At 34.3% G+C, this 27687-nt stretch overlaps 1 protein-coding gene and 1 long non-coding RNA gene across 2 annotated transcripts; both read left to right on the top strand.

The window, feature by feature from the left end:
• The first annotated feature begins 16777 nt into the window (after positions 1 to 16777).
• Positions 16778 to 20455, top strand: LOC130461093 (uncharacterized). Its single transcript, XR_008921419.1, has 3 exons — positions 16778 to 17257; positions 17382 to 17553; positions 20209 to 20455. It is a non-coding gene; the product is annotated as an uncharacterized lncRNA (long non-coding RNA).
• Positions 20456 to 21929: 1474 nt separating this feature from the next.
• LOC110796578 (uncharacterized) lies at positions 21930 to 26731 on the top strand. Its single transcript, XM_022001637.2, has 7 exons — positions 21930 to 22088; positions 22469 to 22540; positions 22623 to 22672; positions 22777 to 22841; positions 26040 to 26131; positions 26256 to 26327; positions 26423 to 26731. Exons 1-7 carry the CDS (start codon positions 22086 to 22088, stop codon positions 26459 to 26461), a joined length of 393 nt encoding a protein of 130 aa, XP_021857329.1. The 5' UTR covers positions 21930 to 22085; the 3' UTR covers positions 26462 to 26731.
• Positions 26732 to 27687: the final 956 nt, after the last annotated feature.

The raw sequence follows: 27687 nt of genomic DNA, 5'->3' as shown, positions 1-27687 counted from the left end.
CTTTCACGTCGAATTTGGGGCTATATTTATAGGGAAGAGTTCGTGGAAAGATAGAATTGCAGAGTTCTAATCCACAAAGAATTAGGAAAAAACACGTACCCAGGTATTTTCAGCGCCCAGAGCCAGGCGTTGAAAATAGGGTCTGAGCTGTTTTCTTGGTCAGATTCGGATTCCTGAAATCCGTAGTGTTTGAGACTTAATCGAGTCTTTTGGTGCGTATCAATTTCATGACGGAATGTGTCTGGGCTCGTTACGAACTCTAGGCTCGTTAGGATTTTAATTAATACGTAACTCTTATTTCCGAATCATATTAGGAATAGGATTCTCGCAGTTTTTCTATCTCATTTAGGATTTATGTTGGAGTGCAACACCTAATTCTGACAGGTTTCTATCTTTTATGACTTGCCACTTTTAACAGCTGCCTATTACGGCAGTTACTATTTTTAGCAGGTTTCCATAAATAGCAGGTTTCGGGTGAAATGAAAAGGGGAATTAAGATTCGTTATTTTATAGGAGATGCGTTGTCAAGTGGAGATTTATGCTTTCATCATCGAACCTTTCCCTTTCGGGAATGGGGACAAAAGTAGGTGTCTACAGGATGCCGAATTCGATAAGTATGTTCTGAGATGGAAACATATCATTTGAAACATAAGTGAAGTTTATTATTATTTTAATCTGCTGCTTTGCCTTAAGCCATGTATTTTGCACAAAAATCTTTTGTTTTTGTTATTTTTTGTTTTTTTTTTTGGTACGTATATCTTTTTTTTTGGTACGTATATCTGAATACGTGTTGTACCCCCAAGTGTTCGTTATTTTTCCGTGTATGTGCGGATAAGATGACGAGCACTTCTGGGCAAAATTTGGCAAGCAGAGAGATTCAGCGCCCAGGCTGGGGCGTTAAAGATTTCGGCGCCCAGCTCTGGGCGCTGAAAATGATTTCTGGGCAGGTTTCTCGGCGTATTGCTTCACATGTTCTTGCATTTATTTCTTTTTCTTTATTCCATTTTACTTTTATTTGTCATAAATCAATTTTGACGCAATTTCGGAAGCCTTTTGGACTGTTAACGTTAGACGCATTTTCGTCCGGATTAATTTTTTCTATTCGTGACTCGAAACGGCTTTGAAAATGGAGTTAGGGTGCGAAAGATACGAAGATCCTTGCGTAGGTTTTTTGGGTGGGTTGAGGTGTGTGTCGCTAATGATGTGGATAATGGGGTTATTTTTTTTTTTTTTTTTTGAGCAACATTTGCATCGTTTGGATTTGATTTCTTTTTGGTTTCTTTGGGTTGCATGGGTTGACTTTTATGATTGCACGGATTGACCTTTATGTCTTGGAGGTACGGTTTATTTTGTGGATTTCGAGAATTGGTTTTGATGTCGCGATTCAAGACCGAGTGGGCCTTGCTATTGGGCCTAAAGTGGGCCGCTTCCTTATATTTTTTGATTTTATTTTTGCGAATATGATTAGTGCTTGTTGTGTTAGAGCAATTTTTTTAGGAGAAATCTTACGCCTTTATTAATTTGGAAAGTAAGGAAAACACACTGAAATAAATTAGCCTATATTCTAAGGGGTCTTAGGACCATCTCTAGAGCTTTATTTTTTCTATCATCTAAAGAACTACTAGGCGTTTTGCTAAAGTGCTCTCTATGGCTCAAGCCTTGGGTTTAGTCTCGTAGAACTTTGGTCCTTCGCTTGTACTCATCTTGAATTCTATTCCCTTTGCATTGACCCACTGATATGTCTTCATCCATCCGTTCTTGGTCTCTTCTGGTGTTGATGTAGGAGTGATTAACCAGGTTGGATTGAAACCTTCATCTTGCAGGGCTAGGGTGGTTATTACAGTCTCGTCCTCCATAGGCCTCGATTCGTTAAACAATGTCCATAGAGCTTGGTTGTCTAATATTTCAGCTGTTTCAGTATTGGTGAGGTCAAGTGAGCGAATACGTTTTTCACGATGTTCCTTTGAAGTGCACATGAGATCCCAGATGGTAATCTCGGCTTTGGTTCTTTTGAGTTGCTTCAAGAGGGGATTTTCGATGACTTCTGCGACGGTGGTGTGCCGCACGTTTTCAGGAGTCTGTCTGACTGGGATGTCGTCCATAGGGGGTGGGCGAATATCCTGTTGGTATACCCTTCCGGACCGAGTGAGATTGTCAACTTCGGGCTCTTGAGGGGTGGTGTCAATGGGAGCGTGCCCGGGCCAAGTTTCAGTAAAGAGGTCTTGGCCCGATACTTGGGACAGGTAGATATCTTCAGCATCATCATCCCACACATCGCACACTTCTCTCTCTATTTGATCCACAGGGACCATGGCGAGTGGTGCACCTTGTGGTGTAATATACACCGTAGGGTCAAAGTTCATATTTTCTGGTTGATCGAGAGAGATGTGACACGAGCCGAGTGGGCTCTTGTTGTTATTGGGTTTGCCAACATTAGGGAGAGGTATTATTTCATCCTCTATCATATCATGGATCGTGTTTTTTAGATTCCAGCAGTTTTCAGTATCATGCCCATTTCCTTGATGGAACTCGCAGCGGGGGCCCTCGACCCAGTATTTATTTTTGAATGGAGGGTCGGGTGTGGGGCCTATGGGCCTTAGTTTTCCTTGTTTGGTTAGTCTTTGGAAGGCTTGTACTAGAGTCGACCCGAGTGGGGCAAACTTTCGGTCTCGGGTCCACCTTCTGGGGCTCCTTCGGGTTGGGGTTTCTTCTACGGCGTGGACCTCTTGGGCTTGAGGCGTGTGGCCCCTGTTGTAGGTATTACCTTTGTATGCAGGCTTACTTTGTACTGTTTTTGTGAGGTCATCTTCGATCTTTATTCCTACATCATAAACCCTCTTAAAGGTATCAAGGCCCAAGTATCTAAGATGTTGTTTATAAGCTGGGTCTAGGTTGTCAATGAATTTTTGGACCAATTCAGTTTCAGGAGGCCTATTGATTAGTTGGGCCGCTTGGTCCCTCCATCTAGCAAAGTAGGTCGTGAAACCTTCATTTTTCTTTTGGAAGAGGACTTCTAGCTCGCGCATGGTGACTTGAAAATCCATGTTCGACGAGTATTTCTTGATGAAGACATTGACAAAGTCCTCCCAAGTGGGGAAGATCTTAGGGTCCTGGTGGTAGTACCATTTGAGTGGCACAGGTTCCAAGGACAAAGGAAAGGCAGGCAGATACATGGACTTGTCCACACCTTTCAAGTTCATGGCATTCACAAAGCTCAAGAGATGATCACGGGGATTGTCTGTGGCTTTGAACTTCGGTAAGTCGGATGAACTAAACTTTTCCGATAGTTTGCCGGGAAAAGGTTCAGGATCGAGGGAGAAATACTTGCTCCCCATAGTTTGCTGCAGAACCATTTTTCGATCTTCTTCTCGTTATCGAGGTCATGTTTGGCTTGCGCAGCCGCTAAGGATTCGTTTTCCATTTTCAGTTGATTCATAAGTAGGGTCATTTGGACCATTTGATCCCGCAGCTCTTCTATGGACATGTTTGAGGGTGCGAATCGAGGTTGGGGAATCGGAGATCCTTGAAAGGGGGAGTGACGGATGGAGCTTGGAGTTGCTAAACCTTGTGTTGGTGATGTATCTTCGAGACGTACTAACCTTTGATTTTCAGATCGGCGCCAAGTGGCAGAACCAGCCCTATGCATAAGACAAGCTAAAGTTTAGGCCCAAAGTTAAGCATTACTTAGTCTAGACTTTTGACTCTTCCTATCGGTTTTCTATTCTCACTCTTGTTGGTATATGTTGGCTTTTCTTTTGGTCATTCTTTAGATTTTCGAAACACTTGCCCGCGTGACATTCAAAGTTATTTTAATTAGCTTGCTTGGTTTTGGTGCCGAACATTGCCGTCATAGGAGGCCTAATGACGACACAAGGAGCTATTTATTTTATAAGTCGTTTTTAGAATTGAGTGCCTTTTCCATACGCCCTCGTAGCAAATTTGTTACGAATTTTTTTATTGCTACGTATATTTTGTGCGCGGGCACCGAGGCTGCGGTGCCTGGCCAAAAGGCCAAGCAGCAACTTCAGCGCCCAGCAGGGGGCGTTGAAATGATTGGCGCCCAGCCAGGGGCGCTGAAAATGCGTCCCTGACTGGTACTCGTATTCTGTTCGTCTATTTTTTCGTACGACTTAATTTTGCGTGCTTGCCCAATAACGTCCTTTGCGCGTTATACAGCGTCGTGGGATCCGTTACAGGCCGTCCTGGGCGTCGCTTATTTTTGTGGCGATTGCCCGGGACTGCGGAACACGTATTTAGGTATAACTCTTTGGCCAATTGGTATTTATGAATGTCTAGGCAACTTTTAGGGTCGTTGGTTTCCTAGCGATATTTGTCACACACAATCACAACATAATCACGTAATTCGCTACACATAACTAACATTACAACATGAAGCAAAAATAATATGTCACGTAGTCTATGATAGGCTTCTATGGGTGATATTTGCGCCTGGCTTGGTACCGCTTCTATCGTAGATCCAACACATGCCTCGGTCGAGGTAGTGCATTCAACAGACGAATTTCGTCCCAAGAGGCCAATCTCGATGTAAGCCAAGGGGGCATGCACCAATGAGAGGGACCTTAGTGGGCGAGCGATTGGGTTTGGGACGGGTGTACTACTAGCGAAAAGTGTCGAGTGGACAACATTCGAAGCGTATGCACCCCCCGGTTGGAGATGGGTATCCTTAGTCCCAACTCCCGAGATGAAACATGCCAAGGGAGCCGAGATTCGTTATGCGGCTCTGTCCGTTCACATTAATATGCTGATTTTCAGGTCGTCCCAACTTGATAAGGAAATAAACGCGGAGTAGGATCGTTTCACCCTTCGGCTATTTTGATTACCTACGAGCACGAGTATTTCATTAACGCTCCCCAGCGGAGTCGCCACTGTGAGGGGGTCGAAAAAGCACGAGGCTAATGCATGACCTCGTCCCTCGTGGGTGTGACGTCGTCAGATCAAGTGTAGTTAGATTTCCTGTGAGTTTACACCCAATCGACTAGTAATATAGGAGTCGCCATTCAGCTTTTAACGACAATGAGAAAAACTGACAAAACCCGATTATCGTGCCATAACGAGAGTGCCATTATGTTCGACCACGACGGCCATAGGTTCCCTTGTGATCCCTGGTGTGGGGATCGCTCAACGTACACCCGCAGGGCAGAGATTGAGAGTTCGGGGGACTGTAACTACCGAGAGGAGTGCTCATCGATAACTCCAGAGGCAGGTTATCCTTACTAGCTCAGCATAAATAATTGAAGGGACATGCGTTTAAACTATTAATCTATTCTGAATTGATTTTAGCAATATGCAACACATAATACTAAATCGATCGTGATTATCTTATTTAGATTGATTTAAGGTACCTAGCATGATAATTCAATTGTCCAGGGTATTATCTTATTAGGCGTGATAGATCAATCAAGTTAATAGTTTGACAATTTTATAAAAGGGTGATGAAAGCGATTAAATGATATGAGGGACACATTACAACGCACCCTTGAGAGGTGCGTCACGGTTCTCAGAAAACTAACCACTTGGCTTTGCTATTTCTCCTTTTATTTAACGAATCTCGGGTTTCTGAGCATTTTTCCAGTATTTAGGCTTAATTCATCAGCTACAAGGGACAGGATACGTTCTGTTCGACTTTTGGGTCGATTGCGACAGACTGCGGGATCAATTTCGCAGCGTGAGGCTTAGGCTTAGGGTTGGAGTCAATACTCAGATAATGAATTGTCTGTTCCGTTCACGTCGGTTTTTAGGTTATATTTATAGGGAAAGAGTTTGTGGAAAGATAGATCTTTAGAATACGGATCCAAAAATAATTCGGAGACGACACGGCCCCAGGTATTTTCAGCGTTCAGGGCTGGGCGCCGAAGATTTTGGCGCCCAGACCCAGGCGTTGAAAATAGGATCTGAGCCGAGCATTTTTGTCAGATTTGGACTCTTAAACACGGAGCTTTTGAGACTTATCCGAGTTTCTTAGTGCGTATCAACTTATGACGGAATGCGTCTGGGCCCGTTACGAACTCTAGGTTCGTTAGGAATTTAATTAATACGTAACTCTTTTTTCCGAATTATAGCAGGAATAGAATTCCTTCTGCCAATTCTATCTCTTTTAGGACTTATGTTGGAGTGCAACACCTAATTCTGACAGATTTCTATCTTTTATGACTTTGCCACTTTTAACAACTATTTCTTACGGAAGTTACTATTCTTTGCAGGTTTCTATAAATAGCAGTTTTGGCTGAAATGAAAGGGTGATTGAGATTCGTTATTTTATAGGAGATGCGTTGCCAAATGGAGATTTATGTTCTCATCATCGAACCTTCCCTTTCGGGAATGGGGACAAAAGTAGGTGTCTACAATATGCTTTATATGTATCATAACCTAACAGTCTCTTCTGCATCGAAGTTCTCATTGTTGTTTCGAAGTTGTTCCCTTTCTCGTGGACGCCTCTCTATTGAGTCACTTGGCTGCTCATCCGTATTAGATTGGAAGTTTTCCATGCTATCGTACCTCCCCACAAAAGACGCCAAATGATGTTGGGGTTTTCCAGATGCTGGCGTGTTCACCCTTCCAATGAGGTATCTGGTATGCGTTAGCACAATCTTCTTGGACAGCTTGCGAAACAAAAATATTCAAGTAGGAATATTCCCTCCGATGCTTAAGTAAGTATTTTCTAGAGAGAGAAAGTGTTAAGAGAGAAGGCAGAGCAAAATAGGAATGTTAGGTAAGAAGTGAATGTTTCCTTTCACCTTGGGAATTGGACTATTTAGGGCTAGGGTTTTAAAAATTGTTCCCAAAACCTAGTTATCTGATTGGCTAGCTTTTCTGGGAGAGACATGTGTCATCTATTATCCAAACCTTAGAGGGTTTAGTGTGCCTCTCTAATTTGGAATTTCATTGGCTTTTAAACCCACCTTGAGTTCTACTTGCGAGCTGCAACTAGGAGCAGACTTTTTAACTCATTTCAATGATGTGCCACATGTCGCAAAATGATTGGTCCAGGTAATTTATGCTACATCAGTAATTACATTTGAAATTGCAACTTGAAGTCACTTTTGAAAAGGTATTTTGTACTATAGCTATTGGCTATTAATTAAGTATTCGATGTAGTCAAACAGTTTGGGTTCACTATCATAGTTATAAGTTTATTGTCAACGTCCAATTATTTACAGTTGAATTTGTGCGTCGATTTGGTAAAAAGTAGCATCGTCCAATTTGTTCTCTATTGGATTGCGAAGTATTATCCCTCTGGAAATGACAAGTCGTGATACATCGTTGGTCAATAGCAGGCAAATAACCCCATAACCACAATAAAGGAAATGAAATTAAAAAAAGTATGGGGCCCACTTCAAATAAATGAGTAACAGTGTTCTCATATATACTACTCCGTACTAATTTTCTATGCACACGATGCATGCTTATAATTTAAAAACGCACATAAAATAATACTTATTTAGTTAATTACGTTTTGCCCTTTTTATTGATATTATTTTCTTAGTTATAATAATATTTGGTGATTTTAGTAAATATCTTTTAAATTAATTCCGTTTTATAATGTCATATAAAATATATTTTGTATTTAATTTACAATTTTTTAATTTTTATAAAGGGTAAAATAGACAATCAGATGCTCGGGCGTTCTCTTATATACTGCTAGTCTTGTATGCACGCGATGCATGCGGGTATTTAAAAACTAAATATTCCCTCTGTTCTCGAATATTAGTCCCTTTTGGAATCTTGACACTATTCAAAATTGAATAGAATCTTCTCATTTCTTTCCAATACGTACTTCAAAACATATTCATGTGAGATCGTATTTTGTTCGTATTAATGTGTAGTTTAACAATATCAAATTTTTATATTTTTCTAACATACGTATTTGGAGGTATTTACGTTTAAATATTGAATTGAATAGAACGGAGGGAGTATTGTATTAATATTATAATACATTTAATCTTTTGAGGACAAATTAAAACGGAAAATAAAGCAAACAAAAAGGAGGGAGTAGCCTCCCCAATTGTAATTTGCATTTATATGGCTCATCCGCATAAAAAATAAAAATTGATCAAATTTGGAGAAAAAAAGAATCAAAATTGGGAACTAATAATTAATAGAAATTAAATCAACCACTTATTAGTTATTTATACCATCAATCTAAGTATCTAACGGAGTATATTGAGTTTTTACATAATTGCAAAGGCCCAACAAAAAGCCCAAAAATAGACACTACGGCTAAGCTGACAACTGGAAATTTAACGGGGGTCATCATCTTTGGTGCCGGCGTCGGCGGCTTGAGTGTCTGATGAAACGACGTCGTCGACATCAGGGTCATGAGCAGGGTCCGATTTGTTTAAAGCGGCTCGAGCCTTATCGAGCCACGGCTTGAAAACTAGCTCGATGGTTAACCATCCAAACGCAAGCGCACCCATTACTGTTGCTACTTGCTTTATCGATCCATTTTTGGATGCGTTCTTCATCTTTCTCTCTCCTCTAATTGATTAATAACAGTAGAGAGAGAAATTGAATTGACTAGCTTTTGAGCCCGTTCAATGAACGGGCGATTATATAGGAATTGTTAAGCCGTATTTTAAAGTGCTGATTATATTGATAGTTTGTGATTTTAGTGGGAATATATGATTTATATAGAGGTGAAATTTGAAAGTTGAAAATATATAAATTAGATGGTGAATAAATATTGAGTGTTAAAGCGGGAGATGGAGTGCATGACGTTGAATGAATATATAAATTAAATAGTAAATTGATGTTAAAGGAGGAAGAACAAGTGGAAGAGGTGTTGAAGATGTAAAATAAATACTTCGTATAACAAACAACAAAATTAAAAATTAAAAAACAATGGATGAAAGATGGAGGTGACACGTGTGGATGAAAGATGGAGGTGACACGTGTGGATGAAAGATGCAGGTGACACATGTCGTCTAACAATCAATGGTCTTCCTTTTTAAATACTACTAGGTATAGATTTGGGGTTTAGGGATGGTTTCTTTGGCTGTTTGTGAAATTCTTTGCTCCACATAAAAATATACTCCCTCCGTATTTATTTAAGAGATACACTTGGTCGGGCACGCGTATTAAGAAAAGGAATTGAATGAAATAAAGTAATAAAACAAGTGGGGTTGAGTAGATATTTTAATAAGAAAAACAAGTGGGGACCATGTCATTTTAGGGAGTGGGGGTGGGGTGTAGATATATTATTTAATTAGATGGTGGGGTTGATAAGTTACTAAAAATGGCAAGTGTATCTCTTAAATAAATACGGCTGGAAAAGGAAAATGTATCCCTTAAATAAATACAGAGGGAGTATGACCCTATTTAGAAGACAATTTTTGAGGGACGACGACGATAGAAGTCTAACCCTAGAAAATATCTCAGTGTTGCTTAGTGAGGGAAAATTTAGGAGAGAGAAAAATGAGAGGGGGAGAAGAGGCTCAGCAACTCAGGGTAAACAACGAAATAGGAGGGGAGAAAAAAAAGGAAAATAGAATTCTGAAGCAGTAGGAGAAATACAAGGGTATTTTAGACTTTTAAATGGAGACACCAAAAGTGTAATTACGAATTTCACCCTATATGTTCCTTTATATAATAATGTAATAGAGAGTAACTAAATACTGCTATTGTTGCATTAATATATGTCAATACTGCATAATTTTAGTACTTTGTTTGACTTTTTAACATATTACACGAAAATAACAATTTACCCTAAGTATGAGGATTTTGCCCATTATGCGGTGTATCACACATCAGAAATAGAGGCGTGATACACCGCTGTCCCCAGTGGATTTTATGCCCATACCTAGCGGTAAATCAGTATTTTCGCTCAATGTGTTGAAAAGTCAAACAAAGTACTAAGACCCTGTTCTTTTGATCTGAACTGAACTGAACTGAACTGAACTGAACTGAACTGAACTGAACTGAACTAAATGCTCCTGAACTGAATTGAACTTAACTTAACTTAACTTAACTGAACTTCACAGAATATATTACCGAAATAAATAATAAATAATAAATAATAAATACTTCCTCCATTTTTTTATAATTGCACCATCTTGGTTTTAGCACTATTCACATATTCTTATATAGTTATTTTTTGTGATTTATATGTAAGGAAAAATATATTCAAGTAGGATCTTGTTAGATTAGTCTCGAAATATACTTTAAAATTATCAAATTTTTATAATTTTTTAAAATTTATAATGAGAGATATTAGTGGTTAAAATAGTGCATTGGCAAGCGTGAAATCCAAGATGGTGCAATTAAAAAAAATGGAGGAAGTAATAAATAATAAATAATAAATAATAAATAATAAATAATAAATAATAAATAATAAATAATAATAATAATAATAATAATAAATAATAAATAATAATAATAAATAATAAATAATAAATAATAAATAATAAATAATAAATAATAATAAAATAATAAATAATAATAATAAATAATAATAATAAATAATAATAATAATAATAATAAATAATAAATAATAAATAATAAATAATAAATAATAAATAATAAATAATAAATAATAAATAATAAATAATAAATAATAAATAATAAATACTCCCTCCGTTTCTTTTTGTTGTATCCGTTTCCATTTTAAGCGTTTCATATTGTTGTATCCATTTAGAATCTATTCTATTTTTGGACATATATTTTATCCTAAAATACCCTTACGTTTCTATCTAATTACCAAAATACCTAAAGATTCTACCCATATTCCCACCTAATTTTCCCCACCCATAATATTTAATTCTTTTCCCTTCCCCATATAACCACTCTCTCACTCCTTTATCACCCATCATTATCACTCCTCTCTCTTACCTTATTTCTTTATTATTTTCTCACTCCTTTATTTATTATAATCTCTTACACCCAATCATTTCTCTTACACCCAATCATTACACTTATACCCATACAAACCAAGATTCCAATTTTCTTAAAAATCACACCAGATTCCAAATAGATACATCAAAAAGAAATGGAGGGAGTAATAAATAATAAATAATAAATAATGAATAATGAATAATGAATAATAAATAATAAATAATAAATAATAAATAATAAATAATAAATAATAAATAATAAATATTAATTATTAATTATTAATAAATAATAAATAATTAGTTATGAATAATAATAATAATAATAATAATAATAATAATTAATATAATAATATAAATATAAATATAAATATAAATAATAAGTAATATAATAATATAATAATATAAATATAAATAATAAGTAATACAATAATATAAATAATAATAATAATGATTATTATTATTATTATTATTATTATTATTATTATTATTATTATTATTATTAAATGAAATTGAATTGAATTAAACTGAATTAAACTGAACTGAACTTAATGCTCCTGAACTGAACTGAACTGAACTGAGCTGAACTGAACTGAACTGAACTGAACTGAATGCTCCTAAACTGAACTGAACTGAACTGAACTGAACTGAACTGAACTGAACTGAACTGAATTGAACTGTCAAATAAGTCCTGAAACTGAAATTAAGCCAAAAAGAACAGGGCCTAAGTATCGACAACAATGATAGTAATTAATACAACAATGACAATATTTTAATACAACAATGACAATATTATGCAAACGATGACAATACTTATACTTCCTCCGTTCCGGAAATATCTCACCATCTTGTTTTTTACACTATTCACACTACGACTTTGACCATTTTTTGTAATTCGTACGTAAGGAAACTGTAATCTTAGATTCGTATCGATATATATTTTCTAAATATTATTGTTTTATAATTTTTACTTGCGCAAGATTAGAGATATATTAAGAGTTAAAGTAATGTGTTAGAAAAGTAAAAGTTAACCATAGTGCGATATTTCCGCAACGAATGAAGTATAACACTTTGTACAAATACTTTTACCCATTCATTTAATATGCAACACTTTTACCCAATCATTTAAGTGATCCCTTTACTTTTTCTATTTCATTTCATTTCCTTATTTTTGTGTGATTATGACAGAGCATTGGGAGCGTCCACATAGGAAAGTCCAATTTATAAATCGAATATTAATTATTTTAAAAAAATAGTAGATAGATAAACATGGTAAAAAGATAAAATTTATTTCATAATATTTTAAGATAAAAAAGTAAATAGATAGAGTTTAATTATTTTTAAAAAATAGTAGATAGATAAACATGGTAAAAAGATAAAATTCACTTCATAATATTTTAAGATTAAAAAGTAAATAGATAGAGTTTTGAGAAAAATAAAGTACTGATTTATCAATTTATATAAACTCAATTTTATTTATCACCTTATGTATTTTCATTTTTAATTTAATTAAGTTATTTTATTCTTTTCATTTTATTATAGTTTCTATAGTTTTCTTTATCATCATTAGATTACTCCAAAAAAGTTTGTTTTAATTTTGTAGGTGATACTCTGTATGAATTTATTTTTGATAATCATATTAAATAGAAGAACTATCGAAATAGGTTGAATTGAAAATCATCAAGAAATATGACACAAACATCTTAGTTTGTGTTAATTTGAAACTTTTGAGTTTTTTTATCTTTGAGTTTCATTAGATTTTAAGAAGAGTTATACAAAAATAAAACTTGATATGAGCCTGGGGCCTAATTAATAATAATGTCTTCGTTTTTGCGTTATTAAAAAAAATAGTATTTGTTATTGGATTTGCCGAGTTAAGAGATTTTAACCTAAGAATGTTACTCCGTACATCTTACATTATACATATACAAAATTTATGTATTAAGTAGATTAGTTTAGTAATAATTTGATTTTTATTTTGAAGAAGAAAAAACATAGGCAGACTCAAAGAGTTTGGTTATATTTCTCATGTTTCCAATGCATAAAATATTATCGTACAACCCGGACAACGATAGGGCTTCACAATTAGTACTTATATAACCGTTTATAGTATATACTCCCTACGTCCCTTAATACTCGCACCGGTTTGACCAGTGCGGAGTTTAAGACACTTGATTGACTTATTAATTTAACGGGTGTTAGGCCCTGTTCTTTAGAGTTGAACTGAACTGAATGCTCTTAAACTGAACTTAACTTAACTTAACTTAATTTAACTTAACATAATATTACTGAAATAAATAATAAATAACAAATAACAAATAACAAATAACAAATAACAAATAACAAATAACAAATAATAAATAATAAATAATAAATAATAAATAATAAATAATACGGAGTAAATGACTAATTAATAATAAATGATAAAATAAATAATAAATGATAAATAAATAATTAATAATTAATAATTAATAATTAATAATTAATAATTAATAATCAATAATCAATAATTAATAATTAATAATTAATAATTAATAATTAATAATTAATAATTAATAATTAATAATTAATAATTAATAATTAATAATTAATAATTAATAATTAATAATTATAATTAATAATTAATAATTAATAATTAATAATTAATAATTAATAATTAATAATTAATAATTAATAATTAATAATTAATAATTAATAATTAATAATTAATAATTAATAATTAATAATTAATAATTAATAATTAATAATTAATAATTAATAATTAATAATTAATAATTAATAATTAATAATTAATAATTAATAATAATAATTAATAATTAATAATTAATAATTAATAATTAATAATTAATAATTAATAATTAATAATTAATAATTAATAATTATTTAATAAAAAATACATTGTAATCTCTAGTTAATTACTCAATAATAATAAAAACTTTTAATTAATAACTAATAATAAATAACTAATAACCAAAGAATAATTAATAATTAATAACTAAATAAATATATAATAAATAATAATAATATGTTATTAATTACTAAATAATTATAATTAATGATAAATATTAATATTAATATAAATTAATAATTAATAACTAAATAATAAATAAATAATTAATAATTAGTAATCCGTAATTAATTACTAAAAATAATAATAAATGATAAATAATAAATTTATAGTAATTAATAATAATATAAATAATAAGTAATATAATAATATAAATATAAATATAAATAATAATAATTATTATGTTATAAATATATTGTATTGTGGATGCCCATTATACCCCTGACATCCTTATCCTATATAATACATGTATATGTACATATTATATTGATGGGAATAAGAATCATAACCGTCCGTTTCTCTCTTCCTCTCTTTCCCTTTCTCTCTACTTTCATAACACGTTATCAGCACCATATTCAAAAATACTTTCGTCGTTTTCAAAGTCCCACTTCTAGTGGGATCAAAAAATAAGTTATTGAAATAACATCCACAACCTTTACTATATCAACCATGCTCTTAACCTCATGATAAGTTAGTAAATTACAATTACAATATCACTCTGCCATGAATCACCAAGAAACTACATAAAAGATATTATCCCAATATAACTTTTTAAAGGCCAATAAAACAAAGAGAATTAGGCAAACCAGAATATTACAAGGATGTTAAATGTGGTACAAGTTTTTGTTCATAAATCATTGACTCTTTTTATGAACACGAGTATGAATTTATGATCTTGATATCATCCTGAAGATAGAGAAAGATATATATGTTTATTGAAATTAATATGTACCACAATTATAATGAATACTCCAGAAGAGTGTAAGCTATCTTTCCATAAATTTTGTTAAATTGTCTTGCTATTACAAATGAGACACAAGTTTGTGTCGTTATATCACATCAGAATATGTCCAAATTATAGTATTTTATAATTACAGTGATCACTTTGGGAAGATAACCAGTAGTTATCGAATGAAATATTTTATATGATATTATATACGTACGATATGATAATTCAGGTCACCTGGGTTTAAGAACACCCGTCATGAGAATTTAAAAATTCTTGTCAAATAAAATGTATGTGCTGACATTCCCTCATATGTTGTATATATTCAAAGGGAAAACATAATGATGAGGTTGAGTTGTATTTCAATCGAATAGTTTTAATGAATCGATTGAGAAAATAAATACAAGAGATATTTATAGCTTTGAAAACTTTTATAATGATAGGTGATATGAAGTTCACCATGATAGTAAGTGACCTGAAGTTCACCAGAATGATAGTAGGTGACTTGAATATCACCCAGAAGTTTACAAATGTTTTATGATTGATTTAAGTATCGTAAATCTCTTGATTGGGGTAATCATATGTCAGCACGAAATGCGAAAATATGAAAAAATACAACTGCACAGTGTATCTACTCCCCATGATTAATATTAATCTCTAGAAGAGAACGAAAGTATGAAACATTTACAGAGTATTAAAAATACACGCTGAAAAGCGTATTATTAGTTGGTGAAAGATTTTATGCCCCATAATAATATTGAAAATATTTTCCCAACTTAGGGGGAGACGAGCAAGAATAAGTTGGCAAAATTAAAAGATATAATATATTGATCCCCATATGAGTAAGTGTACATGCCAACTTTATGTCCTCGAAGTATGTTTGGATATAAATATCTATGACTTAATTATGTTAAGTTTTACATGTCTAGATACATAAAGATATATGTTAGTCATAATGCTCGATGTTACACATAGTAAGTGCTGAGAAATATATATATCTTGCCAATAGTTATTTAAATCTCTACATCTGAAATGTAGATTATATATACGGTTCCAACATACTGATGAGTTACAAATTATTTATATGAAAAGGCAAGATAATGCAGTTGATGATATTATTGAAAAGAAAGAAAATACTATTATATAGTGTATGAAATACCCTTGAAGTGGTATTGATATCTGAACTATAATAGATGGCCTGTGAGAAAAAATGAATGGTACCTATTGAATAAGTATTCAGATATCATTGATGAATAGCATGCAAAATATATGTTGAAGAATTTTGATGATACCGGTAGATGATGGAACCGAAATATAATGCATATGCGAGAAATAATAGATTGAATAGGGGATTGTAAATCTATGTCTATTTCGATGTAGACATCATTATAATGATCAAATAAGCTCATGGACCTGAAGTCCAACAAGTTATGGATTTGAAATATCCACACTGTACAATGCTTTGCATTTGAGTCTTACATTCATATACATGTGTTAATAGGTAAATGCATCATCATACATTTAGTTTGTTTTATGTTTTATCATGATATGATGTTCATTTATCCAGTTATATATGTTTCAAAACTATTATGATGTCGTATATGAATATGCATCCAAAGAATGGTAAGACGGATTCGCAACTTTATTCAAATTTATAAGAGGAGATTCTTACTCCATTGGGCTAATATTTGTGACAAAAGTTTATATGCAATATCGATTTAATAGCGTTATGAATCATGCAAAAAAGAAGAGTTCCTGAAGAACTTATACATGATGTTCTTAACATCTAGCCCTTTAAGTTTTGCATATGAATGTCACAACATTGATGAGATATTATAAAAACTCTAAAAGAGTATTTTTGAAATGTAGTCTCAACCAGTAGTTTGAGTACTTGAGAATTATGAAATATACATATTAGATTATTCACGGAAGAATTCTTGTACAAATAAGAGTTGATTCAAAATTATAAGATAAAGTATGTACTGCCCTTACATTGAGCTTTATTTTATGGTCCAGACGAACCATAAATTACATTATACCCTAAGTTCACTAGTAGAAAAAACCCCTGTTGCAGCCCCCTTGTTGCAGCGTACATGTATAAATACGCTTCAACAACCAGTCGGTCAACGCGGGTCAAACCCTTTAAAGGGTTATCGCAGCGTACATTTTAGTTGTTCGCAGCAAATGTGTTTGTTGCAGCGTACAAAATAAAAGCCCGCAGCAACAACCCTTTTTGTTGCAGCGTACAATTTAAAAGCCCCCTGCAATAACCGGATAAAAAAATTTCAAAACAATTTAAGCCGCATCTCAAAAAATTTTCTCGCTGTCCTTTCTTCTTCGCGTGCCTTTCCCTACGTCGTCTCCTAAAGACAAACCCTAAGCCGGTCCTTTCTTCTTCGCGTGCCTTTCCCTGCGTCATCTCAAATTTCGAACACTCTTTCTCTTCGTTCCTCTGCATCGCCGGCCACCACCTCCTTCATGCCGACGCTGCTGGGTGGTTGCGATGGTTATTGCGTTGTTGTGGTTGATGGTGTTGTCCTGCCTCCGTGCTCGGCTTTCCTCTGCTTGTCGCCGCCAATAATGGTGGCCTACCAACACAACATCATTTGTAACTAATTGGTAAATTGATTTCAATTTTTCCCTCAATTGTTTTAATAAGTTCTTGATTTAAAATCGCAAAACCCTAACTAATCGATTCAATGTTCTTTTCCCCCTTGCTTGCGCCGCCCGTTCTGGTTGTTAGGTGACTACTAGCTAGCGCCGTCCAATTAGGGTGGGGGATTAGATCTTGCAAGAAAGGCTTCGTCGGAGATTCCAATTTTATGCCCGCCAGGGAACTCGGGGTCGCCTCTCTCTTCGTTTGAGCCGCCGCTACCGCCTTCTTTGCCGCCCTTAACGCCTCCGGCATCCACAGTGTGAGTTTGTTTATCTCGTTTCTTTCTTTTTGGAGTAAAATGTTGGATTTTTAGGTCAAATTTCATCAATTTGGGAATTCTGAAATTTGTTTTTAGTGAAAAATTGATAGTTTGCCAATTGGGTTTTTGATTTACATTGAGAATGATGATTTGGGTTGATTAATTGAAGGGTTTTAGTTTATTGTTTCAGCTATTTTTAATTTATTCTTATTAATTTTGTATTCAGGTTTAGTATGCTCGTTGATTGTTGTTTTTGGAAGAATTTGAATGCAAAGTTGTGAGATTTTTGTATTTAGTTTGTTGCATTGTCAACTTAGTTCTCATAGCTCAAGTGATCTTAGAAGAACATGGGTTGAATGTAGTCTAGGGGATGACAAGTGACAACCACAATTTAGTATTTGAATAATCAACTAGTCTCTATATCGTGATTTGGGACTCTTGAATCTGATTTTAGTCAACTCACAATTGAAGTACTATCCAACCTGAAAAATTGATGTACTGATAGAATGATAGATATACGTGTTCCTTATAGTTCTATGAATAACAAGAATTATATGGGTCAAGTTCAACGCAAAGTACATTTTTTTCTTCAATTTCTATACAGAAAATGCCTTATTTTTTTTAATGAAGGCTTGTCAATGTATAGCTTTGCTTCTAATTTGTGGTTTGCTTCAATGTATAACTGAACATAAAGGAAGGGGTTTAAATATAATCATACTACTATGGTGCTTTATGTTCAGTTGTATACTATCTGTAGTTCTGTACGGTTTACAGTTCTTTCATTGAGTTAATCTAGTAGCTCGATCATAATAATTGGCAGAGACTATAGTATAATGCTAGGGATATTTGTATTTTGGTATTGATGTTTTATACATTTGCAACATGAGAGGTGACATGAATTCAATAATGATTTTACATGCTGTAAGACATCTAACCCGGTTTTCCCCAAATGATTATTACATGATTCATATGATTATTTTTAACTTTTCAAGACTCAATCCGATCTATTATGCACATTTGAGACTTGTTTGGTCGTTATAGGTCATATTTAGGCTAAAATGAGACATTTTCGCTCCTAAGATTGAACTAAAGAATCTAATGACTCATTTGAAACCTTTTACATGATTAATATGCTTAGTTTTAAGTTTCTAAGACTTATTCTAATCTATTTATGCACATTTAATACTTGTTTTATCGTTGTAGGTCATATTTAGGATAAAATAAGGCATTTTCGCTCCCAACTTTAAAATAAAGAACCTAAGGACTTATTTTAAACTTATTACATGTTTAATATGCTTAGTTTTAAGTTTCTAAGACTTATTCTAACTACTTTTACACATTTAAGGCTTGTTTGGTCGTTATAGGACATATTTAGGCTAAAATAACATTTTCGCTCCAAACTATGAACTAAAGAACCTAAGGACTCATTTTAAACTTACTAAATGTTTTATATGCTTAGTTTTGACTTTCTAGAACTCATTCCAATCCATTTATGCATATTTAAGGCTCATTGTGTCGTTATAGGTCATATTTAGGCTAAAGTGCCATTTTCGCTCCCAACTTTGAACTTAAGAACCTAATGACTCATTTTAAACTTATTATATGATTAATATGTTTAGTTTTAAGTTTCTAAGACTTATTCTAATCTGTTTATGAACATTTAATGCTTGTTTGATAGTTATAGGTCATATTTAGGCTAAAATGAGGCATTTTCGCTCCTAACTTTAAAATAAAGAACCTAAGCACTCATTTTAAACTTAATACATGTTTAATATGCATAATTTTAACTTTATAAGACTCGTTCCAATCCATTTATGCATATTTAAGGCTCATTGTGTCGTTATAGGTCATATTTAGGCTAAAGTGCCATTTTCGCTCCCAACTTTGAACTTAAGAACCTAATGACTCATTTTAAACTTATTATATGATTAATATGTTTAGTTTTAAGTTTCTAAGACTTATTCTAATCTGTTTATGCACATTTAATGCTTGTTTGATAGTTATAGGTCATATTTAGGCTAAAATGAGGCATTTTCGCTCCTAACTTTAAAATAAAGAACCTAAGCACTCATTTTAAACTTAATACATGTTTAATATGCATAATTTTAACTTTATAAGACTCGTTCCATTCCATTTATGCATATTTAAGGCTCATTGTGTCGTTTTAGGTCATATTTAGGCTAAAATGACATTTTCGCTCCCAACTTTGAACTTAAGAACCTAAGGACTCATTTTTAAATTATTATATGATTAATAAGCTTAGTTTTGAGTTTCTAGGACTTATTCTAATCTACTTATACCCATTTAATGCTTGTTTGATCGTTATAGGTCATATCTAGGCTAAAATAAGGCATTTTCGCTCCCAACTTTAAAATAAAGAACCTAAGGACTCATTTAAAACTTATTACATGTTTAATATACATAATTTTAACGATCTAAGACTCGTTCCAATCTATTTATGCACCTATAGACTCATTGGGTCGTTATAGGTCATATTTAGGCTAAAATGACATTTTCGCTCCCAACTTTGAACTAAAGAACCTAAGGACTCATTTTAGACTATTAGGACATTGTCATTAGTTTCTTGAATGTTAAAATGTGATATTTAATTTGTATTTAATCTAATGTTTAATTTAAATTTCTGTTTTTGTAAAGGTCTACACTCCGAGGATTGCGCCTTATGCGAGGAATTTGATGTGGTTCGTGAGCAATGGGCTAAGTTTTTTACCAACAAGTATTTATTATTGGCTTTAGCGCGCTTGATCGAGTTGGTTTAGTTGTTATAGAATAAATTTTATATTAAAATGTATGTTTATGTTGAAATTGGAACATATATTTAAATGTAATATGTGCACTTTGGTTTTGGGATATATAGTATACAAAACTCCAGTTGTTGTTTTTATATTTGTTATACAGGTTGCGTTATTCTATTATTGTTTTGACAGGTTTCTATATTTAGTGCAAGGCACTCTAGGTATCCCTAAACAAAATTAGAATTTTCCCGCCAAAAGTGCTTTTTTGCAGCGTACATATATGTTGTACGCTGCAACAAGGGAAAAAAATTTCGCAAAAATTCAGACTTGTTGCAGCGTACAAATAAATGTACGCTGCAAAAAATTGAGTAATTCAGACTTGTTGCAGCGTACAAATAAATGTACGCTGCAAAAAGTTGGGTCTGTTGCAGCGGGCTTTTATATGTACGCTGCAACAAGTCCAAAATTTTGCCAATTTTTTGGCACTTGTTGCAGCGTATATCTAAAAGCCCGCTGCAACAAATCACTTTTTGCAGCGAACATGTACGCTGCAACAAGTTCAGACTTGTTGCAGGCCCCCCAGTTGCAGCATACGATGTACGCTGCAACAGGGGTCTAAAAGCCCGCTGCAATAAGTGTTTTTTCTACTAGTGGTTGGACAATGATATTATTATTTATCATGTATTGTCATGAAAGTATGACTAGAGAAATTTTGATCAACATTGATGATTACTACTACTTATGACCTCCAGAAGAAGGTTTATATATGTCCAATATTTAAGGATACACTTTGTAATATTATATGCAAGAATATATATTGATTTCAGGTATTATTTTCAAAAGTTTGGTGATATAAATACTCACCTAGTGCATACAAGTGAAGATTTGAAAATTCAAGTCAAATGGTGGAGAATCAAATTTCAAGGAGCTACATGTTGATGCATTTGAAAAGTTATCAACAATATTATATTCATTGAACTTGAAGATCTCAAGTGATGTATTCATCAGGGGGAGAAAATACGCGTTACACTATTTTTCCCTTAACCATGGTTTTGTCCCATTGGGTTTTCCTGGTAAGGTTTTTAACGAGGCAACTTCCCAAGCGTATTATGATGAGTGTTGTACCCTTTTTCTTTCACTAGGTTTTTATCTCACAGGGTTTTCCTAGAAAGGTTTTTAATGAGGCATCATCTCATGTACATTATAGGGCCATTGTATTGTTTTAGATAATGGACATCCAAGGGGGAGTGTTATAAATATATTGTATTGTGGATGCCCATTATACCCCAACATCCTTATCCTATATAATACATGTATATGTACATATTATATTGATGGGAATAAGAATCATAACCGTCCGTTTCTCTCTTCCTCTCTCTCCCTTTCTCTCTACTTTCATAACATATTATTATTAATATTATTAATATAAGTTGAATTGAATTGAATTAAACTGAACTGAACTGAATTTAACTGAATGCTCTCGAACTGAACTGAATTTAACTGAATGCTCTCGAACTGAACTGAACTGAACTGCATACTCCTGAACTGTAATGAAACTGAAATTAAGCCAAAAAAAAATAAAAAAATAAAAAAAAAATATAATACAGTAAGCTGGGAGACAGCGGTATATCACAGAGCTTTTTCCCCAACATAAGGCGTAAAGCTCCACCTTCTGCGTCTCACAAACGCTTTGTTCAAAGTTCAAAGACTAACCTTTACGCAACTCAACACCTGAATCTCAAGTCTTGCTGCTAGCTTCGAACGCAGCCTTTCAAACCAATGGTACGTGCAAATTCTCTCTTCTCCTTCATCTTCAATTTGTTCTGAATTTTTAGGGTTTTACGCTGCAATTCTTACCCAATACATGTTACATTACCTTTTTTTTTGGGTGTATTTCTAATCTTAAGTTTGCCTCACTGCTGTTATTATTTGTAAAAGTGTGTATATTTTCACCTAATTTCGCTGGAAATTTGGTTTATTTCAAGTGTTTCCTGTTTTTTTTATAATTTATAGTCTGAATGTAAGGGTGTTTATCTGATTTTCTATTAAATTATTGGGATTAAAATTGTAATTTGAGGGTTTTGATTGAATTAATAGGGTTAGAGTGATAAAAGTACCTGTTTGTGCTAGTTTTTGGGGGCTGAGGGTTTTTGTATGTGTAGGCGGATCCCGAGTTGGAAGCCATCAGGCAAAGAAGAATGCAGGAGCTAATGGCACAGCGCGGGGGTGGTTCAGTAAGAATTTGCTCGATCGCATTCATTTTGTTAGTGTGTAGATCATATGGTGTTTTAATGATTGAATGTCTCCTTGAATCAGGGAAGTCAGCAGAACCCCGAACAACAGAAAGCTCAAGAAGAAGCAAAAATGTGAGATTATTTCTTACTGACTTGTTTGATAGCATGAGCTAATTTGTGTTGTTTGTTCCGAAAAGTTTCTAATTTGTATTTGTTTGTTTTCATATGGGATGAAGGGAAGCTGAGGAACGAAGGCAAATGATGCTTGCTCAAATTCTTTCTAGTGAAGCACGTGAAAGACGTAAGCTCCATTGACATTCCAATCTTTCTCAATCCTTTTGACTATGATTAGGGATCATAAGGTTAACATTATTTCTGAACAAGTGATTTTTTTGGAAAACTGAACTAGTAGTATGCTACTCTAGCAAGTTGTCTTGTCCTGCTTTTTTCTCCGATTCAAAATTTTGTCAGCAAAAAGTTTCTGGAGTCCTTCATGGGTTGTACTTACAAGTTGTGAACAAGTAAATTGGAGATCCCAAACAAATCTTGTTTGTCTTAACATCTTTCTTCTAAGAATACGTTGAGTATCTTGTCTATTTACAAACACAATATGGTCTCCTCTTTTTTACTGCATTTTATTTTTGGGGAGTTGTCTATAACTCTTTTTGGGTGGATTGAAGTTAGAAAGGGGATCACATACTATTAATATTCCTCATGTTCGATCCCAATTAGGATAAAATGAGGGGAAGAAAAGCTGAATTTAAGAACATTTTTTTGAAAAGCTGTGAAGTTTTTGAGCTACATTGGGTAGATATAGGTGAATTGATCATTTGAACCATATTAAGGATGCTGCTAACTTATGGTTTCTGATACTTCTAAGGATTGAAGTTAGAGTTTGCATTGCATCGTTAATATGAATCTTTAAGTGAATTGGTTTGGGTAGAATATTTTATATTAAGTTTTGAAAGGATATGAATATTGTTCTCTGTATCTATGTTGTTTTTTCTAGAAAAATAATATTTTGGTTCTCAGTTGAATAATTAGGTTATTGAAAAAGAATTATGCCCTTTTCACCCTTTTTCCCCGTCTTTAAAATCCTCACTTTGAGTTGTTAGTTGCTACCTAAACAATATAGATTTAGGGGGCGTTTGGTTCGTGAAGGGGAAAGGAAAGAAGGAGAATGGATAGCAAAAGCCTTAGATGTACTGTGTTGGTTGTTTTAAAAATAAAAGAAAACTACCTTCCCCACATTTACCCTTCCTCCACCGCCAGGTCCACCACTAAGACTCCCTCGCCCCTCCTTCACTGTCGGCCCACGCTGCTGCCCTACCCACCGCTTCCTCCTCCACCTTCACCTCCATTGCTCCTCTCTATTCTTTTTGTTTTTAAAAAAAAATCTCTTTAGATCTAGATTTTTCGTAAATTGGTGGTTGCAGTTGGTTTTCTCGGAGTCGGCTTAGGTTTCCGAGTGGTGAGTTTCGTGGGTGAAGGTGGGGTGGGTAGGGTTTCGTGGGTGGATGGGGTTCTGGTTTCTGGTTCAAATTTATGGTGTCTTGAGTTGGTTCTGCTGACTGGGAAGGCGTTTTCGGTGGTTGTACAGGAGTTTCGGAGCTGGGGTTTGGTTTCCAACAGCTGGGGTGTGATTTCGGTGGCTAGGGTAGGGTTTCGTGCATGGTGACTGGAGATCCGTGGTGGTTTGGTAAGTTGGTGATTTCAGTGGTTAGGGAGTGGTTTTATGGTGGTTATAGGGCAGCGACGGAGGTGATGGTTAGGGCGCCAGTGGTAGGTTGGATGGTGGTGGTGGTGGGGAGTTGTGTGGGGGCGGTGCCAGTGGTAGTGGGGTTACTCATGGTAGGTGGTGTAATGGTGATACCATGGGGGGTGTGGGGAATGAGAGTAAGGACTTTGGGGTAATTTAGGGGGTAAAGGGAATGATTGAAATTGCATAATAAACAACAACAAAAGGAATTAGCCTTTTTCGTTATCTTTCCCTTTTCTGAATACCCCATATCAAATTCCCCCTTAAAGGGTCGGTAACGGGCTATGAAAAACCTCCATGTGTCATGTCCTTAGGTTTCAAACACATTATATTGCTCATTCAATCATTTAATTTATGTAATGAATCCCACCTAATTTTCTTCTTCGTTGCTTTGAATCCCTTCCCTCCTCAAAATTTCTTTTTAGGTCTGCTTTGTGTCTTCTCTTTCAATCATGGAATAATTCCACATATCAGCATCTTGCTCTTTAATCCTGGAGCTAATCTCACATGACTGACTAGTCAAAGCTGGAAACCCCAAATAACATTTATGTGTCTTGAAACCGTAACCTATACATATAATCTCATCATATATAGCTGGTGCCTTTCGTAGTCAACTTTCTTCTTCCTGTTACTCTGTAAGGCCTTACTTCGGACTTAGTGGTTTTGGGTTATCACCTGATAATTTAATTAGGGCTGGAATTAGTCAGATCTTGATGTTGAATTTGTTGAGATCAGCGTTACCAGATTCACGGGTACCCCCTGCGAATCTCGAACCGGTTCGCTTGTACCGAATCGGGTTCTCCAGCGACCCAATGCGTGTGGTTCGCGAACCAAATCGTTGGTATTGTCATGCCGAATCCGAAACCCTAGTTATAGCTATTGAAGGACAGGGAAGACAAGAGAAGAAAATATATGTTGGGGCTTTTATTTGGGAAGGAAATAACATGTTATCTGAATATGAATGTATGAGTATTAAAATAAAATCTTGAACAATTTTTTAAAATCCTGAATAAAAATAGTTTCAAGCCCCTCTTGCGAACCTAAAACCAGCCAACCCACGAATTGCGAACCCGAACTCGTACCCCGTACTGATGCAAACCACGAATCAGGTAACCCTGGTTGAGATCAAAACCTGTTCTGCTGGATTGGGCACAATAACCACAATATTCGTAAGGTAGAGGTTGGGAGAGAGGACTTGAACTATTGAAGTGTCTTAGTTTAGAAACTCAAGTATTCCAACTACTACCTGTGTAAAATGAAGGAAATTATAATTCTGTGTGCATTTGGAAAGTCTTTGTTTGCCAAATATTTAACAAAACAGTAAGTCTTTGGATATTGTGTGCTAAACCGTCCAGTTCATAGATGGCTGGATGATTTGCATGCTCGCCTGCTGACCTTTTGCAAATGCAACGCTTTACAACATTTCCAGAGTTATCCCACCTGCTCCCTCAGAAGGTGTTGGAGTTGTCGGTGGGTGATGCAATCTAATGAACATATTATGAGTATTTTCAAATCATGTTTGGATATGTATTGTACTCATTCGGCTGCTTCTACATTTCATTTTCAGCCTGTCAAAGTTGAATCATTAAACAGAATTTTTTTGCTTAATGACTGTTTTCTGTTCACCTTATATCCTCTTATTTCAAGAAAATTAAGTTCTGATTTGTTCAGTTCAGAGAACACTTAAGTTCTTATTGGTTGCTAAATAGTAAATACATATTTCTCTTTTCTGATCAACAGTTTCTCGGATTGCTCTGGTTAAGCCTGAAAAGGCTAGAGGAGTAGAGGATGTTATATTAAGAGCTGCTCAAATGGGCCAAATTGTTGAAAAGGTCAGGCATAGCCCTCTCCCCTTGAGTAGAAATTTGAATAAAGAAATGATAACAAGTTAAACAAACAGCGAAGTGTTCGGTTGAATGAAAGCTAATAGACGTGAAATGGTACTTGACACTGCAGGTCTCAGAGGATAAACTTATATCACTCTTGGAGCAAATTAATACTCAGACAACTAAGCAAACCAAAGTGACTGTAAGTTACTCTGTATCATTACCCCATCAGCAAACGACTGCCTATATGTGCTTCTTCTGTTTTCTTACTATGCATTTGTACTTTAAATTTTTCAGATACAAAGGCGCCGAAGTGTTCTTGATGATGATGATTAGATTCAAATGCTGCTAATGCTCAAATGTTAGCCCTAAAGAGCTGTTTATGACTCGTTTGGTTTACATATGAATGTAATTCCTATGCGAAATTCTATTCATGGCAATTCACTTCCCTTTTAAAATTCCTAGGAAATGAGCTTGAGATGTTTGATTGACACTAGGGAACTTGCATTTCCCATGGAATAATCGTAATATTTGGATAATTGATCTTCCCATATAACGTAATGTCCTTAACTACTTTCACTATATAATATTTTTTTGTACTCCGAATGTTTTATTGGATGATATAAAAATAATACTTCCTCCATTCTTAAATAGTTTTCCTGTTTGGAGAAAAATACGATTATTAAGGGGGAAAAAAAGTGCGTAAGTAAACAATTATTGGGAGTGGTTATGGGAAAATGGGAGAAAGTTAAGGATTGTTTATTGTTAAAGTACCAAAAAAAAATGATTTGGGGTGGTTGGGTGAGAAAAAATAAATTTGTTTAGAAAAAACAATTATAATTTATGGAAAAGTGGAAAAATAGTGTGTTAAAAAATAGAAACAGAAAAAACATTAGGTTTTTCATGAATGCCCATGAGGTTTAACAAAATACACCAAAGAGTCAAAGACCCTTCAACTTTAGAGTATACCTTTTTACCCCTAATTAATCCTCTTCTCGATTTACCCTAAATTTAACTCCTAATTAAATTAATTTATTAGTTAAACCCCTAAAATTAAACCCCTAAAATTAAACCTCCAAAATAAATTAATTAGCCCAATTTTAGCTATTTTCTCTCTCCTCTCCCCACCTTGTTGTTGCTCCTGCTCCCTACTGCTTTTGCTCACCATCATCATCATCTTCTTTCTTTCTCTCACCACCATGGCATCCAATTGGCTTCTGCTCCTCCACCGCTCCTCCACTTTCTATTTTCTCTCTTTTATATTGTATGTTGCCTCGCCTCAACCCTCTCCTCCACAACATCTCGTACTGAAGGAAATAATGCCCTTGGTCCAAGTACGCATTTAATGTTAATTCTAATAAATGCGGTTTAGTATTAATTAACAAGTTAATAATTCAGTGAGATCAAGTGAACTGAATGCCTAGCTAGAGGCCGCTTCAGTTCAAGTGGTATTAATAATATTAATCTACAACTTACTCTTGATTGAACCCGTAGGGTCACACAAATAGTACGTGAACGGATCAAGTACTTAAGTGAATATAATTCATTAAGTACTCCATTTA

This window comes from Spinacia oleracea, chromosome 5 (genome assembly GCF_020520425.1).
Source record: "Spinacia oleracea cultivar Varoflay chromosome 5, BTI_SOV_V1, whole genome shotgun sequence".
Lineage (NCBI taxonomy): Eukaryota > Viridiplantae > Streptophyta > Magnoliopsida > Caryophyllales > Amaranthaceae > Spinacia > Spinacia oleracea.
Note: the sequence above shows the minus strand (reverse complement) of the source record. Positions and strands in the feature narration are given on the sequence as shown.